The sequence below is a fragment of the Nymphalis io genome, chromosome 4, assembly GCF_905147045.1.
Source record: "Nymphalis io chromosome 4, ilAglIoxx1.1, whole genome shotgun sequence".
Lineage (NCBI taxonomy): Eukaryota > Metazoa > Arthropoda > Insecta > Lepidoptera > Nymphalidae > Nymphalis > Nymphalis io.
The window spans coordinates 10,853,733-10,877,491 of NC_065891.1; the positions used below are offsets into that span (position 1 = coordinate 10,853,733).

At 32.4% G+C, this 23,759-nt stretch overlaps 3 protein-coding genes across 3 annotated transcripts; 1 reads left to right on the top strand and 2 right to left on the bottom strand.

The window, feature by feature from the left end:
* Nucleotides 1-12,359: 12,359 nt before the first annotated feature.
* On the top strand, nt 12,360-13,688 carry LOC126781872 (probable DNA-directed RNA polymerases I and III subunit RPAC2). The gene is made up of 3 exons (XM_050506994.1): nt 12,360-12,540; nt 12,617-12,717; nt 13,349-13,688. Exons 1-3 carry the CDS (start codon nt 12,526-12,528, stop codon nt 13,533-13,535), a joined length of 303 nt encoding a protein of 100 aa, XP_050362951.1. The 5' UTR covers nt 12,360-12,525; the 3' UTR covers nt 13,536-13,688.
* Nucleotides 13,689-16,333: 2,645 nt separating this feature from the next.
* LOC126781862 (40S ribosomal protein S2) lies at nt 16,334-17,824 on the bottom strand. Its single transcript, XM_050506975.1, has 3 exons — nt 17,681-17,824; nt 16,830-17,349; nt 16,334-16,637 (listed from the first exon to the last, which is right to left on the bottom strand). Exons 2-3 carry the CDS (start codon nt 17,346-17,348, stop codon nt 16,371-16,373), a joined length of 786 nt encoding a protein of 261 aa, XP_050362932.1. The 5' UTR covers nt 17,349; nt 17,681-17,824; the 3' UTR covers nt 16,334-16,370.
* Nucleotides 17,825-20,383: 2,559 nt separating this feature from the next.
* Nucleotides 20,384-22,952, bottom strand: LOC126781850 (N(4)-(Beta-N-acetylglucosaminyl)-L-asparaginase-like). The gene is made up of 6 exons (XM_050506959.1): nt 22,755-22,952; nt 22,520-22,673; nt 22,156-22,384; nt 21,817-22,010; nt 21,456-21,563; nt 20,384-20,927 (listed from the first exon to the last, which is right to left on the bottom strand). The coding sequence occupies exons 1-6, from the start codon at nt 22,864-22,866 to the stop codon at nt 20,669-20,671; spliced, it is 1,056 nt and encodes a 351-aa protein (XP_050362916.1). The 5' UTR covers nt 22,867-22,952; the 3' UTR covers nt 20,384-20,668.
* Between the last annotated feature and the right edge of the window lie 807 nt (nt 22,953-23,759).

The window sequence follows — 23,759 nt, forward strand, 5'->3', positions numbered from 1 at the left end:
CGGATCTTGAAAGGACGAGGCATTGGACAAAACCGACACTATATTCAAAACGAAAAACTATATATTCTATTCTGCACGTGGATGAGAAGAAGGGAGTTGCCAATTGCGATAGCTCGTTCGAGTAATATTAAACGTTTTAAGTACTTATTAATATGTTTATTTTGGTGATATTTCATTATTTACTTAGTCACTACGTAAATTAATTATTACGTAATGGAAGAAAGGAATTAATAGTTTACTCCTATTCATCAATTTAATTTAAATACATATTGTTAAGGCCCATTACTAGATATAATGGGTTAGTTGAAGTTAATAAGTGAGAACGTTAATTTATACTAAATTTGTTTTATTATTTTGTGGTTAAATACTTTGAAAAGGCTTGATAAATTTATTTTATGTGTAAAGAAAGAAAATAAAATTAATTTGTACCAATTAATATACTCGTTTAATTAATAAACCTTCCATATTCCTAATGCATGTTTAACAATAGATAGATATACAAGTAGAAGAGTTTACTATGACATATACGGCCTTATTTTAATTCTCGCATTCTGTCGTTATTGATTTGACATTTGAAAGGAGAAGACACGGCGTTGTTTAACTAATTACCCACTTAACAACGTTTTTAATTAATGCCGTTAATCTACAGTACTTTATTAAATTATGATATTTCATCTTTAAATTACTTTATTGATAGCGTATTTAGTTCGTAAATATCTTTGTAAATAACACGAGACTAATACTAATAAAACTAAAGCATATGCATGAAGGTTTCATTAAGGCATCATCACGTCGGGAGATGGAATCCTAACTATGCGAGCGAGGTTAAATACAGCGGCAGGTCGACTTATTAAGCCTACCTCCCATTACCGTGTTTATGTTTGAATCGTTACGTTTTACGATTTTACGCTCTTACTTTACAGCTTTGAATCTCTTGTGTATTTTCAAATTACCTCGCTCAATATTAAAATTTATTGCATTATGTATTAGAAACATAGTTGGTTGTAGTTCAATATTATAACGCATTAATCTTGTCTGGATTCGTTTGAGCATTTACAACTACTAGTTCCGTTGTCGAGCTCACTAGTTCATGTCTCATAAAGTAAATAAACAAATGGGCTGAATATAGAGATGTAAAATGTAAAATATGTACAGGAATATACGGCTATAGGGTCGCAAAGATAAAAACACTTTCATTTTTTAACCAGAACTCTTACCAACTTCAAATATACATAAAACTTTAACGTTCTCGTATTCTTTTCGTATATCCCTCTCGGGACTTACTATTTGTGACACCCCAAAATAACAAATGTATATGGTACGTAAAAATAATTTACATTTTTGAGTGAAACAGCGCGATCAAAACTTGTGGAATCCTTGGTTTTATTTCAGTTGAACTACTGTGACGTCCTTTATGGCCCCTGCCTTTATAATAAGACTGAAAGGAAAATACAGAGGATACAAAATTAAAATAAAAACAGTTTCCTTTTTTAACCAGAACTCCTACGAACTTCAAATATACATAAAACTTTAACGTTCTTGTATTCTATTCGTATATCCCTCTCGGGAGTTACTATTTGTGACACCCCAAAATAACAAATGTCTATGGTATGTAAAAATAACCCTGATATAAAATCTGACATCTAAAAACAAAAAACTTTTTTCATATCTTTGGCAGTTATTTTTAATAATACATTTTTATATGTATCGTAAAAGTAATTTAGAAGTCAATTCAAACGCGGATGCGTTATATTGACACGATCCTGTAGCCTCTCTCCATTCCAGTGGTTTTAGTGGGTATGAATTCCACAAAACCCGGTCTCATCCCCAAATGCCCGGATGCCACTCTGAAGATTTCAACAGCGATAAAAAAAATTTGGGTTGGGATGCATACATACACTAAGTTTTTGTTTGCTTGATAATAAAATAAAAACAGAAGTCCAAGACGTTTGACGTAAAACCGTTGACGTTTTTTATGATATCTTTGAGAATATAAAAACCAACCACGCCTTGTTTCAACGATTTACGCCGATATTCGTGGTTTTAGGTTATATAATTTCCATCTTTTGCAAAAGTATTTGAATTCAAAAAGTTAAAACAATTACGTATATCTAATTTTCAGTTTTTATGTTAACATAATAAACGAGTATGTCTGATACTGGTATGTGTTTATAAGCTATTATATTGTAATTTACAGTAAATTTCATTATTTTAACGATTCTGTATCCTTGAATTTGTCGGTATTTTTTAATTTAATCAATACATAGCAAATTATGTCAATGTCAGTAAAATTATGGAAGTAATTTCACGACTGTGTTAATTTGATTTTTTTCACGACTGTGTTGTTTTGATTTTTGTCACACATGTTTTGTTTTAATTTTGAATATGAATGTTATAGAAATGAAATTTTTAACTTGGATATGCATACGGATATAAGAATAATATTTTACCAGTTTCAGATACAATTACGGATATTAAATTATTATATTTCGGATTATCGGATTTTTTCGGAAAGTTTAAGATACGGATAATAGATTATTTAAGTGTTTGACTTTACTTGTAAGTTATTATTATTTGGTATCACAATCACAGAAAAAAACAAATAATCTTCAAAATTATAAATATAGCTTCTCCCTTTAAGTAAATAATACTCTGTGCAATTTAAAATAAAATTATAATAAACATTATTTTTATCGAATCCGGTTACGGTTTCGGATAAATTTATATGTCGAACATCCGACAGTTTCGTCAATGGTCTACGTCTCTGATTTGTAATTACTTAAATACTTCATATATATTTTATTATAGAATACGTTACTATAAAATGAAATTATTTAATATCTTGATGATTTAGATCTAGATGTTCAATGGGATTAAGGTTATATTATCATCACTGAGTTTCACGTGAATAATTGATGTTTATATTTCATCTCGTTTTTTGCGATGAAGGAACATCTTGAAACCTTCATGTGTCAGATAAAATTCTGTCACCTATCATGTGTAGATAATAAGCTCCACACTATCTTCTAAAGAGTTGTAATTTTATTATATAGGAAGTATTAATATTTTTTGTTTCCAGTGCAATGTTTTTTTTTTTGTAATAAATGAAAGTGTACAAATCATCTAATTCGTGAATCGTCTCCTTGAAACAAATTTCAACAAAATTATTATTTTATTATAAAATAAATATTATCGTGGAATAGTTCAATGCTTTAGTATTACGTGACCCTCGTCATAACGACATTTAAGTTTTCGTTGCGAAAAAAAAAGTCTATGAAAAATGTGGGAATATTCTTTAGTAGTTTCAGCAATATTATCGTTTTATTGGATGTTTTATTAAACTTTGAATATACGTAAAGTAAAGCGTATAAGTGGGTAGTAATGAAAAAAACGTAAAGGTATATTAAGTATCAGTTTTAGTTAGATACCATTAAAATATAATAATAGATACACATAATAAAATAAAAGTTTTACATAAACACACAGAAAAACATTTAATATTTTAAGAAATAATGAAATATATTACGTTTTCTCGATTAAGCAATCGTTAAATTAATACATAGCATTTTTGTATGACTTAACCGAGGATTGCGGGGTCAAACAGAGACAAGCACCACTTTTTCATATTGTGCTTAATTTGTGTTTACAATTCACTTCATGCCCGACGGTAAAGGAAAATATCGCGAGAACAACTGCATGTATCGGGTGAGCCAGTCACATGTCACACTTCTAGTATATAAGAAGAGGAGGCTTTAGCCCAGCAGTGGGACACTCACAGACTTAAGCTTTTGTTTTATTCTTTATCAGTTGTGATGCGAAAAGACATATTCCAGTATATCCAATTTGCTAGAGTAGTAAAACATGCGATCTCTTTTCGCACGAATCAACGTTTTATTCCATCGCTTCCGAACATTTCACTACGTACCATATCTTATATCCTTTGAGATAAAAGAAAGTGTAAGTCTATGTACCAAAATCGTCAATAATTTATATTTAATGTCTACTCACTATTTAGATACATCAAAATCAAGCTAAAACATTAAAAATTATTAAGATACCTACACATTTTTTACCAAAACAATCGGAATTCACTTAAATATAATATTTTTTACTGATTAAGAATTTAATTTAGCTAAGCCGAAAAGTTTAAACTTTAATATTAGTTGCAAAAATGAAACCCTGTTAAACCGTAAATAGAGGCACCCAAATAATATAATTGTCTCAATTTACACCCCAATTTACGTACCGTACGTACAGGGATATATCCCTTAACCGTTCCTTAAGTAAGTTTTATGTTAGTTAAAGTACCAGGTCATGAGAAACAAGGTTTAATTAATCCAGCTAGACCCTAATAAGTTTAAAGAGATTCTCACCCTTTCCATTAGAGTTTGATCCTTTGTTATAGTTGTACATAAAAATCCTGTTATATACTTTTTTAATATATATATATATATTTAAATTATATACTTTTGTTTTTTTATATTATTAAATTATGAATTGTGAGTATTTTAATAAATATTACGCTTGTTTTTGACGAATACAATGCATAGGCACTGCTATACTGAGCATGGACACTCTAAACGTGTGATTATTTAAGACTTCATGTTTAGTTATTGATCAGTTAGCCTGAAAGATGAGGTTGTTGTTTGAAAAATAATTAACTTTATTTTTTTTTTCTTATTAAATAGATAAGAACGAAGGCATATAAACTACGGAAATTATGCTAAAAATAGTTTAACGCGAAATCGCCTCGATTTTATTTTCACCTATGTTGACATTTCTTATTATTTTATAAAATACACAAAATATTAACATAAAATTATGACCTCTCACTTTATTTTGAAATTAATAACATTCTTAATGAAAATTAATGCTTCATCAAATACTTTTCTATTTTTTTATATTAAAGCGACATTAATTAAATACATTTAAGCATTGAAGTATACATTACAAATGTTATTTAAATTTAATATCAGGTAGCGTAAATATCTTAGAGTGATAAGATTAAAAGTTATTTTGGTTTGAGGTGTGTCAGCGTTAAACGCGTCTGGGATTATTGAGAGCTTTAATTAAAACGGCTTGCGGTCTTGCCTTTGTACCTAACAATTTTAATATGCGGGAGGAGTGGGAAATATTATCCTGACACCGTCGTGTTAATGAGAGCACCCAATCTTATGACCGGGTTCACACCTTTGAACAAATTAGAACTTTTTTTTAGTTAGTTCGAGACTGTGGAAGTTTTTATATGTATATATAAACGATTTTTATCTTAATGTACTTCTCGAACAATACCATTCGTTCTGAGATCTGTTATTATGTTATTATTATGTCAGTTATGTTTACATATTGATTATTCTAAATATTGACGGAGAAGGCTCCTGTAGAAGGCACAAGAAAGGGATTTTATCTAGGTAATCTATCAAGTTATTCATGTTCTCCATCAAAATACTTTAACTAAACTTTACTCAAAGAAATTGTTAAACTTTTGAATAATGTGCATACTTTACTTAAACTTAAATCTTCGTGAAGTTCTTAGGAGACTTTAATATGGTTTCAATTTAACGGTATAATCAAATATTCTATGAGTTTTATAAAAATAATAACAATCTGCAAATAATCGGCAGAATTTTATGCTTAAGTTGGCTAATACGGTATATATAAATTTTACCTAATACAATTTAGTAAAATAAATAATATTAATTGTAATATTATTAAAATAGACATTCATGCTACTACACTAAACATTTTACATATAAAAACATATAATTAACAAATAAAATGTAAAATTTTATAAAACAATGAATTTCACCAGGCGTCTTGGTTATGCCACGGTAGCATGCGAAAGCGATCCCGTGGCGCTCCTCGTTAAGACGGAAAGGGTACCGCTGGTTTTTAGTGGGTATCCCGATGTTCGGGGCGCACTCGGCGCCTTGGAAACCGGCGAGTCCCACATACCCCCCCACTGTTCCCGTGGCGGAAACGTAAATCGTTTTTCCAGCGTTAAAAAAAAAGGCGTCTTGGTTATACAAACTACAATAATGTTTTATATCACTTAACATAAATTAATTCTCAAAAGTAGCTAAACGTTGTCAAGTAATAGTTATTTCATTTAAAATATTCTGCGTTGGCTATTTGAACTAACACTTTATTAGCATTTTGCATTTTACACCGGTAATCGCCGCTGGCAGTGTTGTACTACAGATAATGAAAATCTTCAAGACTTTTAAGTTAAGAAGTACAGTTAATATAATATGCGACAGTTTAAATATAATAAATAATATCTGGATAATAATACCTGGACTCAAAATTAGTTATAACTTTTTTTGTGAAAAAATTAAAATCATAAGTACATAATTTAAACAAAATCATTAGAGCCCATTACCAAATATATATATATCAAGAATTGCACATTTTTTATTATAAAAAAAGATTAATGTTTTTTTATTCCCTTCTCACGGTGGAAGTGATATAATCACTGGTATTGATTTTTTTTTTGTAATAAACCAAAGTTTTAGTGTTCGATATTATGCCACTAGCTACACTTATGTATAAGTATCCAGTAACACGTATAAAAATTAAATTGTATATACATACCTACTTAGATAAGCGACAAGTACCTATGTGAGCTTATCCCATAACGAATCTATCAATAATAACATTAAATTTTGTATGTCTAAATCTATTTCTCCTCCAGCTGTTGTTCGTAAAGCGTCTGTAAAAAGAGGATTCGACAAAAGCCCCAAGGGGTCAGAGTCGAACGTACGACTCTCCAATTGCAAGAGGCTCTGTATACATATGATCTATTGAAGCTTTAAATTAAGTGAAATTGGATTAATTAAATTTTTTCCCTTCATTTGATTCTGGGTCCATCATCTTTATGATATGATTGGATCATTCGTTTAGACTTAAAAGGTTATGAACTAAATTGAATTTGGAGATTTATCACCAGTTATTAAATAACTTGTTTCCTTTTAATACCGCTAATATTTAAATAACGTTAAGACCCATGATTTAATCTTCTCAATCACTTTTGTAAGCAGATTAATATTAAATTGAATTTTATCAAATAACGTTTTAACGCTAACCGTGAAAATTTGAGGTTACAAAATAAACGATATTTTTTCTGAAATGTCTGCTCGTTGTTAAGTAAATATTAATCTAAGACTACTAAAAGGAATTAAAATAATTATAAGCTGCGAATGAGTCATTTTTTCCAACTTTTCGGTATATCTTTAACTTCAATCTTGTAGGATTTGTCACATTTGAATAGCTTTAAATTTTGTATCTATTTTATAAATACTACGGGCACTCCGGTTTAAAATACCTCAACATTAGAAATCGTCTTTTTGTATATCTATGATCGCTATTGTAGATCATATATAATTAGATTATATAAAGAATTACCAATTTCATAGAATATTATTTACTCTTTTATTTTCCGTAACTGTTAATTTATCTAAAACAATATGATGTTATGAAGTATGGCAAGAATGGCGTAGGGCGTGTACTACGATTACCGTTGAGCGATAGTTGGACTAGCAGGAAAAATCCTTTAAGATTATTGTGATTGATTATTAAGATTACTTACATTATATATAGATGTACTTACATTATACTAGTTCAAGGATTTGTTTTCAAAAAATATTAGTTTCTATGCGCAATAAATCAAGGACTAACAAACTACATGTAGGTAGGTAGGTACATTTACATTATTAATCAATTACTAAAAGTTTTTTTTTAAATAATTGTAATTATTTTTAGAACGCTATATCGTTAGCTAGCTGTTATCGGCGCGCTTTTTAAAATAATATTTTTTTAGTAAAATTGTATTTATAGTTAAAAAAAAAAATTATCCCAGTAGTTGACTTCTAGACCAAGTATCATAGGCGTACATTTAATCTTTGGATCAATTTATAATAATAGTTATTTATTTTCAAAAGTTCGATCTATTCTCAGAGAAATGTATTAACAATTATAGTAACAATTTGAAATCAAAATGTTTCTAGTCAAAGTTTAAAATACGTCAATTCCATAGCGGGAGTGTGAGAAATCTCATAGGCCTTGATCCTAATGAAAATCTATTTATTTGGGTTTACTATCAAGATAGCGTTGAGTTGCTTTATAATTTATGATTCAGCTTATCCTTGGAGAATTTTACAACATTGTATCGAAACACTTCGAGTCTAAAATGAGTTAATTCCATTGAGAGAGCGTCGCAAATCTCATTCAGGTAGCTCCTATCTTTATACATAGATGTTTCATCAGATCACCCTGGGGAGATTTCCGTTTGTAGGATTACGGAATAAACGCTTTAGAAGTCACTTAGTTTCTATATTTACGAGCATCTTTAAGGTCTCGGATGGTCTCAGTTTGTTCATAATTTAAGATACAATATTAAATACGCATGGGAGGATATGACTTTCTTCATATAAAAGTTTGCAGTCGCTGTAATAGTTTTGGCAGCGCTCGCCAAGAGAGCGTGTAGCGTCTGCCTAGTATTCTTCAATTACGTTGAAGATGTGATTACACAAGTAAATATATAATATGTATTAATGTATTAATGGTACAAGTATATTTTTGCATCATTAATTAAACTTTATATTTTTATAATATCAGCTTTGTATAGGTATGTACTACAAGCAAATAAAATATTTATGTAGCTCAAATAGACATTGATTTTGTAAGAAGTGAAGGCATTCCTTATCAGTTAATATGCTATCAACTATGGGATTTAAGAATAACTTAACAGCTGTGCCACAAGAGATAGACAAAAATAAAAAAACAAAATTACGAGTAATATCTACAATACAATCAAGTCTATAGTACTGTTGAAGATTATATTACAGATTATAAAAGGAAACTTAAATTAAAAATCTAAAAGTATATACACCTATTCATTGTGACCATTAAAAGGAGCTCGAACAATACCTCTCCTGTAAGTTGGTAAGAAGGTAGGTACCCTGTGGTTCGAAAAGATAAACCATATATATATTATAGAATAGGAAGGCGGACGAGCATGGGGACTAAGATGTTATGTCCATTGTTATTCCAGGCAGAATAACACTGGCTCACTCACTCTTCAAACGGGAACACAACAATACCAAGTTCTGCTGTTTTGCGGTAGAATATCTGATGAGTGGGTGGTACGTACCCAGACGAGCTTGCACAAAACTCTACCACCAGTATTATTATTGTATGTATAAAGTCAAAACGTAATTTTTTAACAAGAGATTGTTCGATACAGTCAGTAAGTTTAAAAAAACAACTCATATTCAAATTTACGGTATTTATTACAAGTGACAATCTTGCCGCATCTTTTTTTTGTTATTATTGAATGTTACAATAATTGTAATTACCTCATAAATATTTATACCACTAATTATTAATAACACATTTCGTACATACATATTTCTAACAATTAATACGCATAATAATATGAACGTATATAATGATTCAAATGGTATTATTTAATTATTCATTTGGCACATAAATTAACTATTTACAGCCAGTAAAAGCAATACATTATTATTCAAAAATAAAGCTAGAATAGAATATTTCACAATGCGAACACAGGCAGAGTAAGTAGTCAGAACTATTTTTTTTTTTATATATATATTCGCCGGGAGGGCAAATGACTCTACTCCACCTGATGGTAAGTGGTAGTAGAGTCCAAACGCGACGACGGCCAGTACAGACGGGAAAAACGTTCTGCACTAGCCGCCTTCGCCTTGCCGGCCCGCAAGATGCCTCTTCACGCCTCGTTTGAAGGAACCCGGGTTGTAAGAGGAGGGGAACACGTGAGCTGGTAAGGAATTCCATTTTTTGGAAGTGCGACAAAGAAAGGAGTTGCCAAATTTCTTTGTTCGCGATGGAATTGATGTCACAGTTAGGCGGTGACATCGAGAACTAGCTCGCGTGGACTTAAGAAGGAAGGGGGAAGCAGGAATTAGAGAGAATAATTCCTCAGAGCACTCGCCGTGATACAGTCGATAGAAAGCGCTCAGTGCTGCTATCTCACGACGCAATTGTAAAGGTTCAAGGGTGTTTGTGACCTTTACGTCGCCAATAATGCGTACGGCACGTCGCTGCAACCGGTCCAAGGCCTCAAGTAGGTACTTAGCGGAGCCATCCCAAAGGTGCGAGCAATATTCCACGCAAAACCGTACCTGTGTTGTCCCTTGGACTAAGGTCGCAGCGAACGTCAATCCCCAGCATGGCGATTTTGCTTTGCATCACCAGCGGAGTACCACAGAGGGAGGGAAGAGGGGAAAATGTTGACTTTTTCGCCGTGAGAGCGCATACCTGTGTTGTGTTTACCTAGAGGGCTAGGTATTATATTATACTATATAGGTACTATATTATACTGTATTGGTAAGTTGATTAAAAAAATAAATAAATGGGTTAGTAATTCAGAATAACAAAAATTAAACTAAACCCTACTATTAAGTATGAGAAATTAACTGTTATTTTTTATTTGTTTCTTATGGGATAATAATTAATTATCCATTTACGATTGCTAAAGTAATGAGCTCTTAATAAAAAACTACCAAGTTTCGTGCCGTTTCGTTTAAGTAGAATCTACATTCTGAACCCGTACAGATGATTGCTTTCCATTTACTATTTTATAATAACGGTTAAGTCCAAAAATGCTTGTAAGTCTAATTAAATAAAGAAAGTTTGGGTGCGATGCTATTTTGTCCTTTATTTATGATTAACTTCATCATTAAATTAACATCACATTTGAAGGTGTATAAGTACTGGTAGGTTCCAACATGTGCAGATTTTCTTACGATAAAATTTACTAACGTATGTAACGGAACGTAATGTAAAATATTATTCAATGACGATAATACCAAACATCACAAGGTAAAAGGCAAATGAATTATATAATTGAAAATTATTGGTATTTTTAAAAAAAATAGTGTTTCCGTATCTACATCGAATATTAAATTGACTTAGAATTCATGATTTGTTTCAAAGCTATAGAACAACGCATAATTTAGACGAACAGTGATCATGCTCGAAAGAAAAATTTTCTCTCAAGAGAAATTTAGACAAGGCATAATTATTTCAGACGATAAATTTAGAGCACTCTGTTACACTCGTAAATTAGAGAAAGGATTTATGAAGCATTTTGTTAGCCATCAAATAAGTAAGAGCTTGAATTGTTGACTTTGCAAAATCTACTTATATTTTTTTTTTTATAGAATAGGAAGGCGGACGAGCATATGGGCCACCTGATGGTAAGTGGTCACCAAACGCCCTTAGACATTGGCATTGTAAGAAATGTTAACCATCGCTTACATCACCAATGCGCCACCAACCTTGGGAACTAAGATGTTATGTCCCTTGTGCCTGTAATTACACTGGCTCACTCACCCTTCAAACCGGAACACAACAATACCAAATACTGCTGTTTTGCGGTAGAATATCTGATGAGTGGGATATCCAGATAAAAATACTTCTAATAATCACTTTCATGCATGATACACTTTTATCCATTTTTATCTCTAGACATATCCTCAATTAGTGTTGCACATGGCAATTGTCACACAAAACATCCATCTTCATTGGCCCTTCTTTTGCCTTCTGGATAGCTATATCCAGTGTCTATTTTCGTTATATCTAGGTATCTATCACTGGTGTTATGCTCTTAGATATTTATATTGTATTTCGTATTTTATTAATTCTCGACATCTAGACTATCTCCAATTCAAATATATATAATACAACATAATTCCACTAAACATAAATGTCAATATAATTGTTTAAAATACTTATAATATATTTATGAAAATCACATACTTAAATCCAAACTATTAAATAAATAATTATCTATATATACTTCTATAAAAATAAAACGACCACCATTTACAGTCAATAAAACAATGGAAATTAAAAAACACATATTTTTTTTTATTTATTGATTCTTAAGACAACATATTCAGTTTGTTCTGGAAGCAATTAATACCAATTTCCTTAAACCCAGTACCCAAAAACTTCAATTACCTGTTTAAAAATATTAAGAAGATGCCATTTCGTAGCTATATATAATGAAGCTAGAACCAGAGACAATAAAATGAGTTGGTACAAGGACCAAGGTAATTTTTTCAAAATTTCTATGGTAAAACGAAAGATGCAATCGAGGACAGTTTAAATTTTAAGAATGTTTATAAAAAATAATTTTAAAAAGAACAATAAGTTATGTTGCTTTATTTCTGAGACGTATGTTTTAATTTCTGTTTTTTTTTCTCTTTTCTGGCGTGAATAAATTTGATTATGTTTTAACTTCAAGTAATGTTATAAAATGTTCGTATCCAGAGCATTTAAATAAATTTATAAAATAATTTTGACAGCTGTCAGCTGACATTTTAAATTTCAAAGCAATAGCATGTGGATATCTTTGTAAAACCAAAATATATTAAATAAAACGTAAGGAACGCTTTTCATCAAAAATTAAATTTTATTAAGCTATTCGTTGCAAAGACTATAAACTTCCTAAAAAAGAAGTAGTTATATAGCATTATGAAAATATCAGAGGTGAGTGCGAGATTTGATTCATAATATTATAATTATATTTTTAAATATTGTTTTAAAAATATCATTAATATTTTAGCTTCCTGGTGATGAAGATTCGGGGTTGACCTGTCGCACTTACGTTTTTCAAAATGAAAGTCATACACTAGGAAATGCTTTGAAATGTATCATAAACAAGTAGTAAGTTATTTTCAAATACTAAAATGTTATCAAGTATTTAATATCCAACTTATATTTGAATCTTATATTTAGTTATATAATAATTTTATTAAATAAGATAAATATATATTTTACACTATTTAACAAAAATGTCTTCTTTTGTCATATAAAAACTTAATTTTCTTGCCTGATTTAACACAAACAAAGTTGCCACCTTTTCATATGTAATATGTGTATATTCTACTGAGAAGAATTAGCAAAAATAATTATTAATATTAAATAACTCATGTTGTTAGATCTGCTTGCCGAAGCCGAGATGGCCCTGTGGTAAGAACGCGTGAATCTTAACCGATGATCGTGGGTTCAAACCCGGGCAAGCACCACTGAAATTTCATGTGCTTAATTTGTGATTATAATTCATCTCGTGCTTTACAGTGAAGGAAAACATCGTGAGGAAACCTGCATGTGTCTAATTTCACTGAAATTCTGCCACATGTGAATTCTACCAACCCGCATTGGGACAGCGTGGTGGAATAAGCTCCAAACCTTCTCCTCAAAAAGAGGAGAGGAGGCCTTTAGCCCAGCAGTGGGACATTCACAGGCTGTTACGGTTAGATCTGCTTAATCAAATAGTATGTTATACCTGTTTCAGTGAAGATGTCCAGTTTTGCGGATACACAGTCCCTCATCCAGCTGAATCTAAAATGCATTTCCGAATACAAACCCATGAAACCCCTACTCTTGATGTACTGAAACGAGGTCTTAAAGATTTACAAAAAGTATGTGATCACACAATAGATTTGTTTGAAAAAGAAGTAAAAGACTTTAATAAAGCTTAATTGGATTTTTATTTAAACTAGCTAATTGGGTAGATAAGAAGAGATATGTATTTTAGATAGGAGTCGCATTCATTGTGAGCATCTATGTCCGGGAAGGAGTAACTGTAACAAATTTCAAATCAATTGGATGGGTAGCTTAAGTGATCTTGTGATGAGTTGTATTTCTCATTCATATATACAGGGTTAAAGGGTTATATGTCACGATACTTTTAAAGGGTTATAGTTCAGGACAATAGCTATCAAATGACCCCCAAAATGATTATGCAAAAGTGTATCGTTTTCGAGTTATTAATTTTTTAATATTTTTTTTATTTAAAGGATGTTTAAGATTCTAAAATTCAATAAAAAAAAAATCAACGTATTTTCCCTATTTTTTTTTTGTATTTCTTGCTAGGGTACATCCTAGTTAATAATAACCAGTTATAAAACAAAAACAATCTTCAAGTATTTTTAAATTACAGATCCAAAACTGTACAACTTTTCGATTTTTAATTTTGATTCTTTAAGTTACTCGCAATTTTTTTGTAAAAATCACTATGGCTCTTATCTTGCGGATCATTTTAAAAACATCTGCGTTTCCTTAGCTATCCATCGGTACATAAAAAGTACAGTAACAATCATAAACTCAGGAGAAAATTAGATAACAAAGAGACCAGGTAGGAAATTCTAAGAAATGCTATTGTTAAGAAATTAAATCTGGATCAAAGACAAAAGGACCTCAATGCAAAGTAGTTAAAGATTATTTTTAATAGGGGTAATAGGTAAAAAAGGAGAGATAAACCAGAGCTGTCATTGCAATTTTGAATTTAAATCAAAAACAAAATACTTAATCTTTTTAGTTACTCCATACTTTCGAAATTACACTGTTTATTATTCATAATTCGTGTTCAAAATGAGATCCCCTATTTCGTATACAAATACGCATTCTTTTTCTTAATTCACTTTTTACTACAACACTACTCAAGCTATGTCGAATAGAATTTGCAGCATTCATTATTCTTGTTTTGAGTTCTTCAATTGTTTGTACTGGTGAAACATCATAAACCATTTAGGCTTTTCATATGCCCCCAGACATAATAGTCCATCGGAGTCAAATCTGGACTTGTCGCTGGCCATGGGATTGGTCCTCCTCTGCCAATCCATCTATTACGATAATTGCTGTCTAGCCACTGTCTTACGGACATTCGAAAGTGTGCGGGGCAACCATCATGCTGGAATATCATTCTCTGCCTAAGTTTCAGCGAAACATTTTCGAGTAACTCATGCAGGATTTCTCTAAGCAAGCTTTCATAACTTTCACCATTTAAGTTATCAGGTAGGAAATGTGGCCCAATAAGATTATCATTGATAATCCCCATCCAGACGTTTACCGAGAAACGTCTTTGGGAACCGCTTAATCGCTTTTTGTGAGGGTTTTTTTTTGAGGGTCACAGCATATTATGACACTAACAGTAAAGGCTAAGCTTTTATAATATTAAATTATCTAAACAAAAATATTCTAACAATTTTTCCTTAAACTATTTCATTAAATACTAACTAACTGCCATAATATAAATACAAATAATACATATATTTAACAATTTATATGGAGCTTGGCATTATAAATATTATGCTGCTTGTGTTCATTATCGTTTTGTTAAATGATGTTTTTTCATTTCCAAATTGGTTTTTCACTTCTATCAAAACTCACTTGTTTCTTGCCTATCCTCACCTACGGCGCTAAAATGTGGACGCTTACTAAGCATAGCGTGCACAAAATAAGTAGCACAAAGGGCGATGTGGAGCATGCTATACTAGGCATCTCCCTCGTTGATCGTGTACCAAATGCAGAAATTCGACGTAAGACGAAGGTTGAAGATATTGGGAAGCGTATCTCAAGGTTGAAGTGGAGATAAGTTGGACACTCATTGACAGGTTAAATTAAACTAACACTTCACTTAAATTTAATAGGATCTCTAACAAGGAATAGGTACACAACACAAACTTACATTACACGAGTTAGAATTCTATGTGCTTCCTCAGTTATAGGAATCCACAGCATCCATCTTATAAAACTAAGTAACAGCTAATATTATAAATAATGAAATTTAAATTAAAGGCATTATTTTAATATTAAATATATTTTTAGAGGTCTCTAAACTTACATATTTTTCAATGTAATTTCCAACGAATTAAAAGCATTTTTTATAATGTAAAAATTATGTACCCATACTATTTTCTGTTAAATTTAATTTATAGAATTTTTTGCAATGAAAAATTGTTGTTTGTGGCTGTAACACCCTGTTACTTACTTGAGACTGCTTCATCTCTTTGGTCTGTGTAATAAATACATAACATGATTGATGTGTACCTATCTATTATATGGTGATTTTAATGTGTGCATGTTAAATATTAAGTTATGAAAAAAAATCTATTAATACTTCTCGTAGTTTTTTTTAAATGTCTTCTACAAAATCAAAAATTTGTAAATGAACTGGTCCTGTCCTACGATGTAAATTTTGCATTGATTTACCTCGTTTTTTAATTTTAATTATAAAACTACAATATTACATAGTAAAATCTATATATATAAATGGCATTTTTACGTGTCAATTGCTTTCAAATGATATGCTTCCTTATCCATAGTAGATAAATTAACCTTGATTTAAATAAAAAACTATCATACAATTTGATTCAAAAACTTCATTTACAAGCCAGTTTCCGTTAGGATTATGTAATAAAATGATTGAACTAATTAATTCTGCATATTTGAATTAAAACTAACAAAATGAGTTAATAATGTAAAATAAAACAAAATATTTAAGTAGCCAAAGATATTTATCCATTTATTTATATTTAGACTTTGAATTCAGAGTATGGTGACTTAGTCAATGGGATATCCCTCCACAAATCTGGCGTCAGGTAGGCGTATGTCTTGGCGATAGCCGCATAAGTTGCCTTAGCGAAGTTTCCAAGAGTACCAGTAGAACCACGGGCCGAGGTATAGCAATCTTGTACTCCAGCCATCTGAAGCAGTTTCTTCGGAACTGGAGCAGATACAATACCAGTACCACGAGGAGCTGGGATCAGGCGCACAGTTACTGAACCACATTTGCCGGTAACCTACAAATAAAATACAAAATAATTAACTAGGGCAAATAATTAAAGTAGAATAACAGATATAGTTCGATAATCAGACGCAACTAAGCTTCATAGGCTAGGCCTCAAGAGGATACCACGAATGAAATGATTGTTAAGCTCTCATCATAAAGTGACCTACAAAATGTTAAATATAAATTGATATCAATATTATACCTTGCACGGTACAGTGTGGGGTTTGCCGATTTTGTTGCCCCAATATCCTCTACGCACTGGGAGAACAGAAAGTTTAGCCAAGATGATTGCTCCTCTTATAGCAGTTGCAACTTCCTTGCTGCACTTAACACCAAGGCCAATATGTCCATTGTTGTCTCCAATCGCTACGAAAGCCTTAAAACGTGTACGTTGACCGGCACGAGTTTGCTTCTGAACAGGCATGATTTTAAGCACTTCATCGTTCAAGGATGCACCAAGGAAGAAATCAATGATTTCGAATTCTTTGATGGGCAAAGAGAACAGATAAATGCTCTCCAGTTTATCAATCTTTCCCTCTCTAACGAGGCGACCCAACTTTGTAACGGGCACCCATTCTTTTTGGTCTTCCTTCCCGCGTCCACGGCCACGGCCGCGACCGCGACCACGTCCACGAGGTCCTCCACGTCCTCTATCGCCTCCACGAGATCCAAAGCCACCGCGAAAACCGCCACGTCCACCGGCTGGAGCTGCGTCCGCCATTCTGTAATAAAGTACAAAGCATACTTAGCCAAAAAAATTTAGAAACTATACATCGACTGCTGATTTATATAATCAGACGCGTTAGGGCCATCACCGTGTAAACACTATGGTAGGATACCACGAATGAAATAGTTTAATTTTGGCTTCATCATAAAAATATGTAACTCACCACGTGGTATGAGGTTATATACAATTAAACAACTTCTACAAAAATTAAATATATAGCATTTACAGTATATAGTTTAATTCAATCATTTATATAAACTAAAACGGTTATTCGCAAAATATATAGCGATATTTTACAATTAGGAAAATAATGATAAAGCACTTACGTTGAACCGTGAGCTTGATAAGACGGTCAAATTCAAAATGGACGATGAAGCTTCTTTGTGAACGAGTGTAAAATTTTTTGTTCAAATTATCATTCAGATTGAATGAATGAGTAGTGAGTACGTAAAATATTAAATCAAGACACAGATTATATAATTGTGACACTAATAACTTTTATTTTTATGATATTAAAATATATCAAGCCAGAAAAATAATATATATATATATATATTTAAGGCTTTAATGTAAATAAATAGATATATATACATTCAATAAAGTAAATCGGTTTCATTACAAAATTAAAATATTAAACCTTTTAAAGGGATGATAACGAGATTTTATGATATTTTTCTACTAGTTCTTAAAATCACGAAATTTTTTAAAGATTTGTCGTTCATAAGGACAGGTTATCTTTGGCTGAAAAGTCACGGAGCAGTTATCACAAGACCAGAGTTCTTTTCGGTTACCAAATTAAAAAAAATCTTTCCCGCTTTTAAATGTCTTGAATTTTAATATATGATCACAGTTGCATTGATAAAAAATATATAAATGTTTTTTTTGCTAATTTGACAAATTAATGTATCGAGAAACGATACTATCACAGTGTGTTGCATTTACTTCACGATAAAATGAAATTGTTTATAAAATGTATTTTTTTACGCTTTTTAAAGTAAGCTATTATAATTTTGATTACTTATTTATGTTTAAGTTTTATTTGATATGAAAAAATTGAAAAAAAAAGTCGCGTTTTGGGGATAAAACTAAGTACTTACTGAGCGTATTTCACCCGCGCCCTCCGAGGTGGCGGAACAGCTGTTTTATTTCTAAACTCCGGAGCTCTGTTCGGTTACCAAGAACGTAGTTGTTGCGGTTATCGCCCGTAAACATGGCGGGTGATTATCGCAAGACGAGCAGTTATACAGATTGGCGTCTGATTTCTGTACGCGCGCCGCCCGCCGGCTAATCGCAAAACGCGCGGGCGATGCCCGCAGAAGCTGCGTTTGACCGCAACCCGCGTGATTCTACTAGGGACCCGTAAGCAATCGCACACGTTGCGGGCGTAAACCGCGTCGTGAAATGTATTCAATGTTTTAAATACATATTTAAATTCTACAGAAGCGGCGGGCGCAGGTGAAAACCGCTTCGTGAGATCTTAGCCTTAAAGATCTTCTTTATTGAGATTGAAACTTTATATTAAAATTATTAAGTAATATTTTGGAATGACGGAACTACATTGTTAATGGTTACCCTTACATCCATTTTACAATATTATCTATTTATTTTTAAATTATTTGTGGACTACAAGAAAGCTTTCGACTTAATCGAAACCTGGGCAGTGCTCGAATCATTGCAGAGATGTCATATCGATTGGAGATACATCGAGGTACTGAGATGTCTGTACAACGAAGCTACAATAACTGTCCACATCCAGGACTGTAAGACGAAGGCTATCCAACTGCGCAGAGGTGTGAGATAGGGGGATGTAATATCCCCGAAACTGTTCACCAACGCATTGGAAGACGTTTTCAAGACGCTGGATTGGACCGGGTATGAAGTCAATGTAAACGGCGAGTACATCTCACACCTTTGATTTGCCGATGATATCGTCATCATAGCAGAGTCGTTGGAACAACTCAATGAAATGTTGCGTAGCCTAGGCGAGTCTTCCTGGCGTATCGGTCTCGGTATGAACTTGGACAAGACCAAGGTCATGTTCAATAGGCATTCCGGGACCGAAACCTCTCGAAGTTGTTAGTGAATATACCTACCTAGGACAGGTCATACAAGTCGGTAGGATCAACTTCGAGAAGGAAGCCGATCGAAGATTCGCTTGGGATGGGCAGCAACCTTCGTCAAGTCCTCACGTCGTCTACACCGCAATGCTTGAAGACTTTCGTCTTCAAGCATTGCGGTGTGGACGTATAGACGACGTGACGTGACAAATGCGTCTTACCTGCCATGACATACGGTGCCGAAACGTGGACACTAACTGCGGGGCTAGTCCACAAATTCAAAGTCGCTCAGTGTGCTATGGAGCGAGCTATGCTCGGAGTATCTTTGAAGGATAAGATCGGAAATGAGATTATCCGGAAAGAACCGGAGTCAACGACAAAGTTTGCAAAATTAGCAGGCTGAAGTGGCAGTGGGCTGGTCACGTATGTCGTAGGACCGATGGCCGTTGGAGCAGACGAGTCCTAGAGTAGAGACCGCGGATCGGCAAACGCAGCGTAGGGCGCCCTCCAGCCAGGGGGACCTGGGACCTTAAGAAAGTGGCGGGAACCGACTGGATGCGGAAGGCGGAAGACGGGAGCTTTGACGCACCTTGGGAGAGGCCTATGTTCAGCAGTGGACGATGATTGTCTATTGATTGATTGATTGATTAAAATTATTGACGGGTTTTATTGGCTCGTATTTAACATGTTTTTTAGGATAAAATTGGAGCCTGCCATGTGCAATCTTTCAAATAAACTGTAACTTTAGCATACTTACACTACTTACTTTTAGCATACTTACTATACACGAGATTATTTTCTTATGTTAGAATTTTGAATATTAGGAAATATATAATTATTTTACAAATTGTAATCAGAATGGATCAACGGAATTGAGTAGTATTGCTGTGAGGTGGGTAGAGAGTAAAATTTTGTCTGTTTATCAAATTAAATGTGTTAGCTTGAAAATAAGAAAATAAGAAAAATACAAAAATTAGTTTTTCAAGTTGTATTGTATTAATAGTACTAGTGTTTGTACTTAAAATATAATTGAATGAAACAAGCTTAATTAGAATCGTCACAGAGTAGAAACAGGGTGTTTTAAGTTTGTTAACCATAGATTATATCTATAGAAGTGAACTATACAAAGAATAAACATTACTGCCTAGGTACTTAAAAACTATTTTTAGATAAACAATATGTATTTACATTTTATCACAAATTTTACACTTACATACAGGAACAAAAAACGATAATATTACAACAACATTAAGATCACTAATTTGCTGTAAAATTATAGAATGGCCAGGTACAGTTGATAGTTTCAATTTTATATTTATTCATAGTGATATCTTGAACCACAAATGGAAATAGTTCATCTCCCAAACCATGGCAAGCAGCTCCATACACTCCATCTATGTTCAAAGCAATGACCGCACCCATGAATTCAGGATAATGTGAAGCTATTCTGTTTATAGCAGTCCGAGCAGCTTGTTTTGGAGTTGCACCACGACGCATTTCCTCGACGGCAAGAAAACTAATTATTATGAAAAAAAAATTAGGTTTCACTACTACATACATCCTATTTTTTTTTTTTTATAGAACAGTAAGGCGGACGAGCATATGGGCCACCTGATAGTAAGTGGTCACCAACGCCCATAGACAATGGCGTTCTAAGAAATGTTAACCATCGCTTACATCACCAATGCGCCACCAACCTTGGGAACTAAGATGTTATGTCCCTTGTGCCTGTAATTACACTGGCTCACTCACCCTTCAAACCGGAATACAACAATACCAAGTAGTGCTGTTTTGCGGTAGAACATCTGATGAGTGGGTGGTACCTACCCAGACGAGCTTGCACAAAGCTCTACCACCAGTAAATTTTTGATGTTAATTAAGATATTTAGCAATTCCTTAACTGAAATAAATAATACAAATAATTATATTATTTTAGCATTTGTCTGGTAATCAATGTAGTTTTTGCATGCTGCTTGCTAGATAACAAAATATGAACCTTAATTTTTGTTGTCTACAATCTAAATGATAATATATATTTATGTACCTTGGTAAAAATCTGAGCATTATATCTCCATCTCCAGTAGCAGTAGCACCTCCAACAGAATTATCTGCGTAAGCACCTGCACCTGGGATTGGAGAGTCTCCAATGCGCCTGAAAACATTAACTTAATAAAAAATACTCACAAAACAGTAAAACTAAGTGACATGTAATATTTCAAAAAACATAGTAGGTTAATCATAATATTATGTGACATACTCAGTTTGAATCAAACTAGATAGCTAATAATTAATTAGCTAAAAAATCATTAAATTAATTCAATTCTTTTATAATTTACTGAGCCACCAGTTTATTTGATTATTGTATGAATCTTATAAATATGTAGTTGCAGATTGGAATAACTAACCCAGGAATTTTATACTTTGCCCCATTTGTAGATGTTCCAGCAGCAACATCTCCTTTCCTGTCTATGGCAATCATTCCAATTGTATCATGGTTGAATCTATTTATTTTGGTTGGCAACCAATTGTCACTTTTGCGACCAAAATTATCAATTTTGCTATATGGTCCACAGGATTTAGCTGGATCAGGTGTGACATCCTGCAATTAGATAATACACTTGACCTCATCATCATACTCATCATACTTGAGAATTTATCATGATGCTATTATTGTAAAATTGAATGATAACATTATTTTGTGTATTTTTTTATTCATTTAGTATATTACAAGTACTATTCATTACCACCCAGAAATTAGGCTGACAATGGCTTCTGTAATACCATGTTAACCACTTCCTTTTTGAATCTGGTGTAGTCAAAGATTCTTCGCAAAATCCCATTTGTTCTGCGAATTGTGTTGCTAACTCTCCAACAAGAATGGAATGTTTTGTATGTTCTAAGACATGTCTTGCTACAGAAGCTGCGTTCTTAATCCTACGCAGTGCACCAACTGCACCGACATTCATAGTCCTCCTGATAGTAAAATATCATGATTAAATACAACTTGAAAAATAAGGTAATTTTAATTCGAAATTAATTATACAACTCTACAAATGCTATGTTTTACTATTGCTATTCATTTTTATTATATACAAGATAATTTTATACCCATCCATTATTAAAGCGTCCAATGTTGTTTCACCGTCTTCATCTGGACTTCCTCCGAAACCTACGGTTCCATCACATTGCTGTTCTTCACATACTGAAGTTCCTTTTTCAATTGCATCGAGAGAATAACCACCTTGCTTCAAAATATTCCAAGCTGATGCATAAAAATAATAATAATAAACTGATCTTTGTACAAAAAAAGTAAAAATTATTACCGGTCCCAATTAATATTTACCGGTGATAGTAGAATTCACGAAATTCCATGTTGTTACAACTATAGGTGTATTTTGTTCACTATGAACAAGAATTAGTAACATAAAAATTGTAAAAATGCATATTCTTGACATATTTATAATTTTTATATAGTATTTTGTTTTATTCTATGTACTATATTTTGCTGAGTTTAATGTCATATAATTTATTTTCATCAATAAATTTTCATATTTGACAGAAAGAATAATTCAGAATGAATGATGTCAGAGTAAAAAATGTATCTCCACTGTCCATTCCATTTTATTATAAGCTAAAGCTAGAGCCACAAGTACTTATGAAGTTTTACGGTTGAAAAGGTGTATTTCAGTTATTTCTATTTCTACGGCTTCTTTTGTTGCGAAGAGAATGGAATGATTCTTGATCAAAGATAAACCAATAAGATGTCAATGTTACACCAGTTTAGGCCAGATATATTCAACCAGTGGCCCGTGGGCTACAAGCGGCCCGCTGGACTTTGGTGGTTGTTCCACCTGGTGTTACTTTATTTTCAACTATTTTAATTTTAAACGGTTTTTTAATATCACCCAAATAATTAGTAATAAACAACTGCTTGTGACCACGAACCCTGCGAAGTGTTTGAAACGTCAGAAAATGAAAAAAAAAATGTTAAAATATAGGTGATAAATCGATTCATAGTTGTTTAATTCAATTTATAAAAATCCCAAACCTAATACATCAACAATCAATACTTTTTATTTACGTTCTGCGACACCTTGATTAACACGTTTTTGTAGCCCCCTATATAAAGAAAAATGTGTATGGCTGGTTTAGGCTGTTGCCTGTTAGATAATAATTAACATATTTAGTTAGTTCATTTATGTATTAAAAGTAAATATAAACTCTAGTGTGCAATTATAAAATGCATGAATCATAATATACTGATACTATGTCTTTGAATTTATTGACAACTGACATACCAACATTACCAACGATAACTACCGAGTCAAATGGAAGATCTTCCGTAAGA

Coding starts and splice junctions, on each gene's coding strand:
- LOC126781872 (XM_050506994.1), top strand. Junction 12,718..13,348: donor AAATGTATCATAAACAAGTA/GTAAGTTATTTT, acceptor TACCTGTTTCAG/TGAAGATGTCCAGTTTTGCG.
- LOC126781862 (XM_050506975.1), bottom strand. CDS start 17,348: ATGGCGGACGCAGCTCCAGCCGGTGGACGTGGCGGTTTTCGCGGTGGC. Junction 16,638..16,829: donor CCCACACTGTACCGTGCAAG/GTATAATATTGA, acceptor TTTTATTTGTAG/GTTACCGGCAAATGTGGTTC.
- LOC126781850 (XM_050506959.1), bottom strand. CDS start 22,866: ATGTCAAGAATATGCATTTTTACAATTTTTATGTTACTAATTCTTGTT. Junction 22,674..22,754: donor CGTGAATTCTACTATCACCG/GTAAATATTAAT, acceptor TTTATGCATCAG/CTTGGAATATTTTGAAGCAA. Junction 21,564..21,816: donor GCAAAGTATAAAATTCCTGG/GTTAGTTATTCC, acceptor TAATGTTTTCAG/GCGCATTGGAGACTCTCCAA.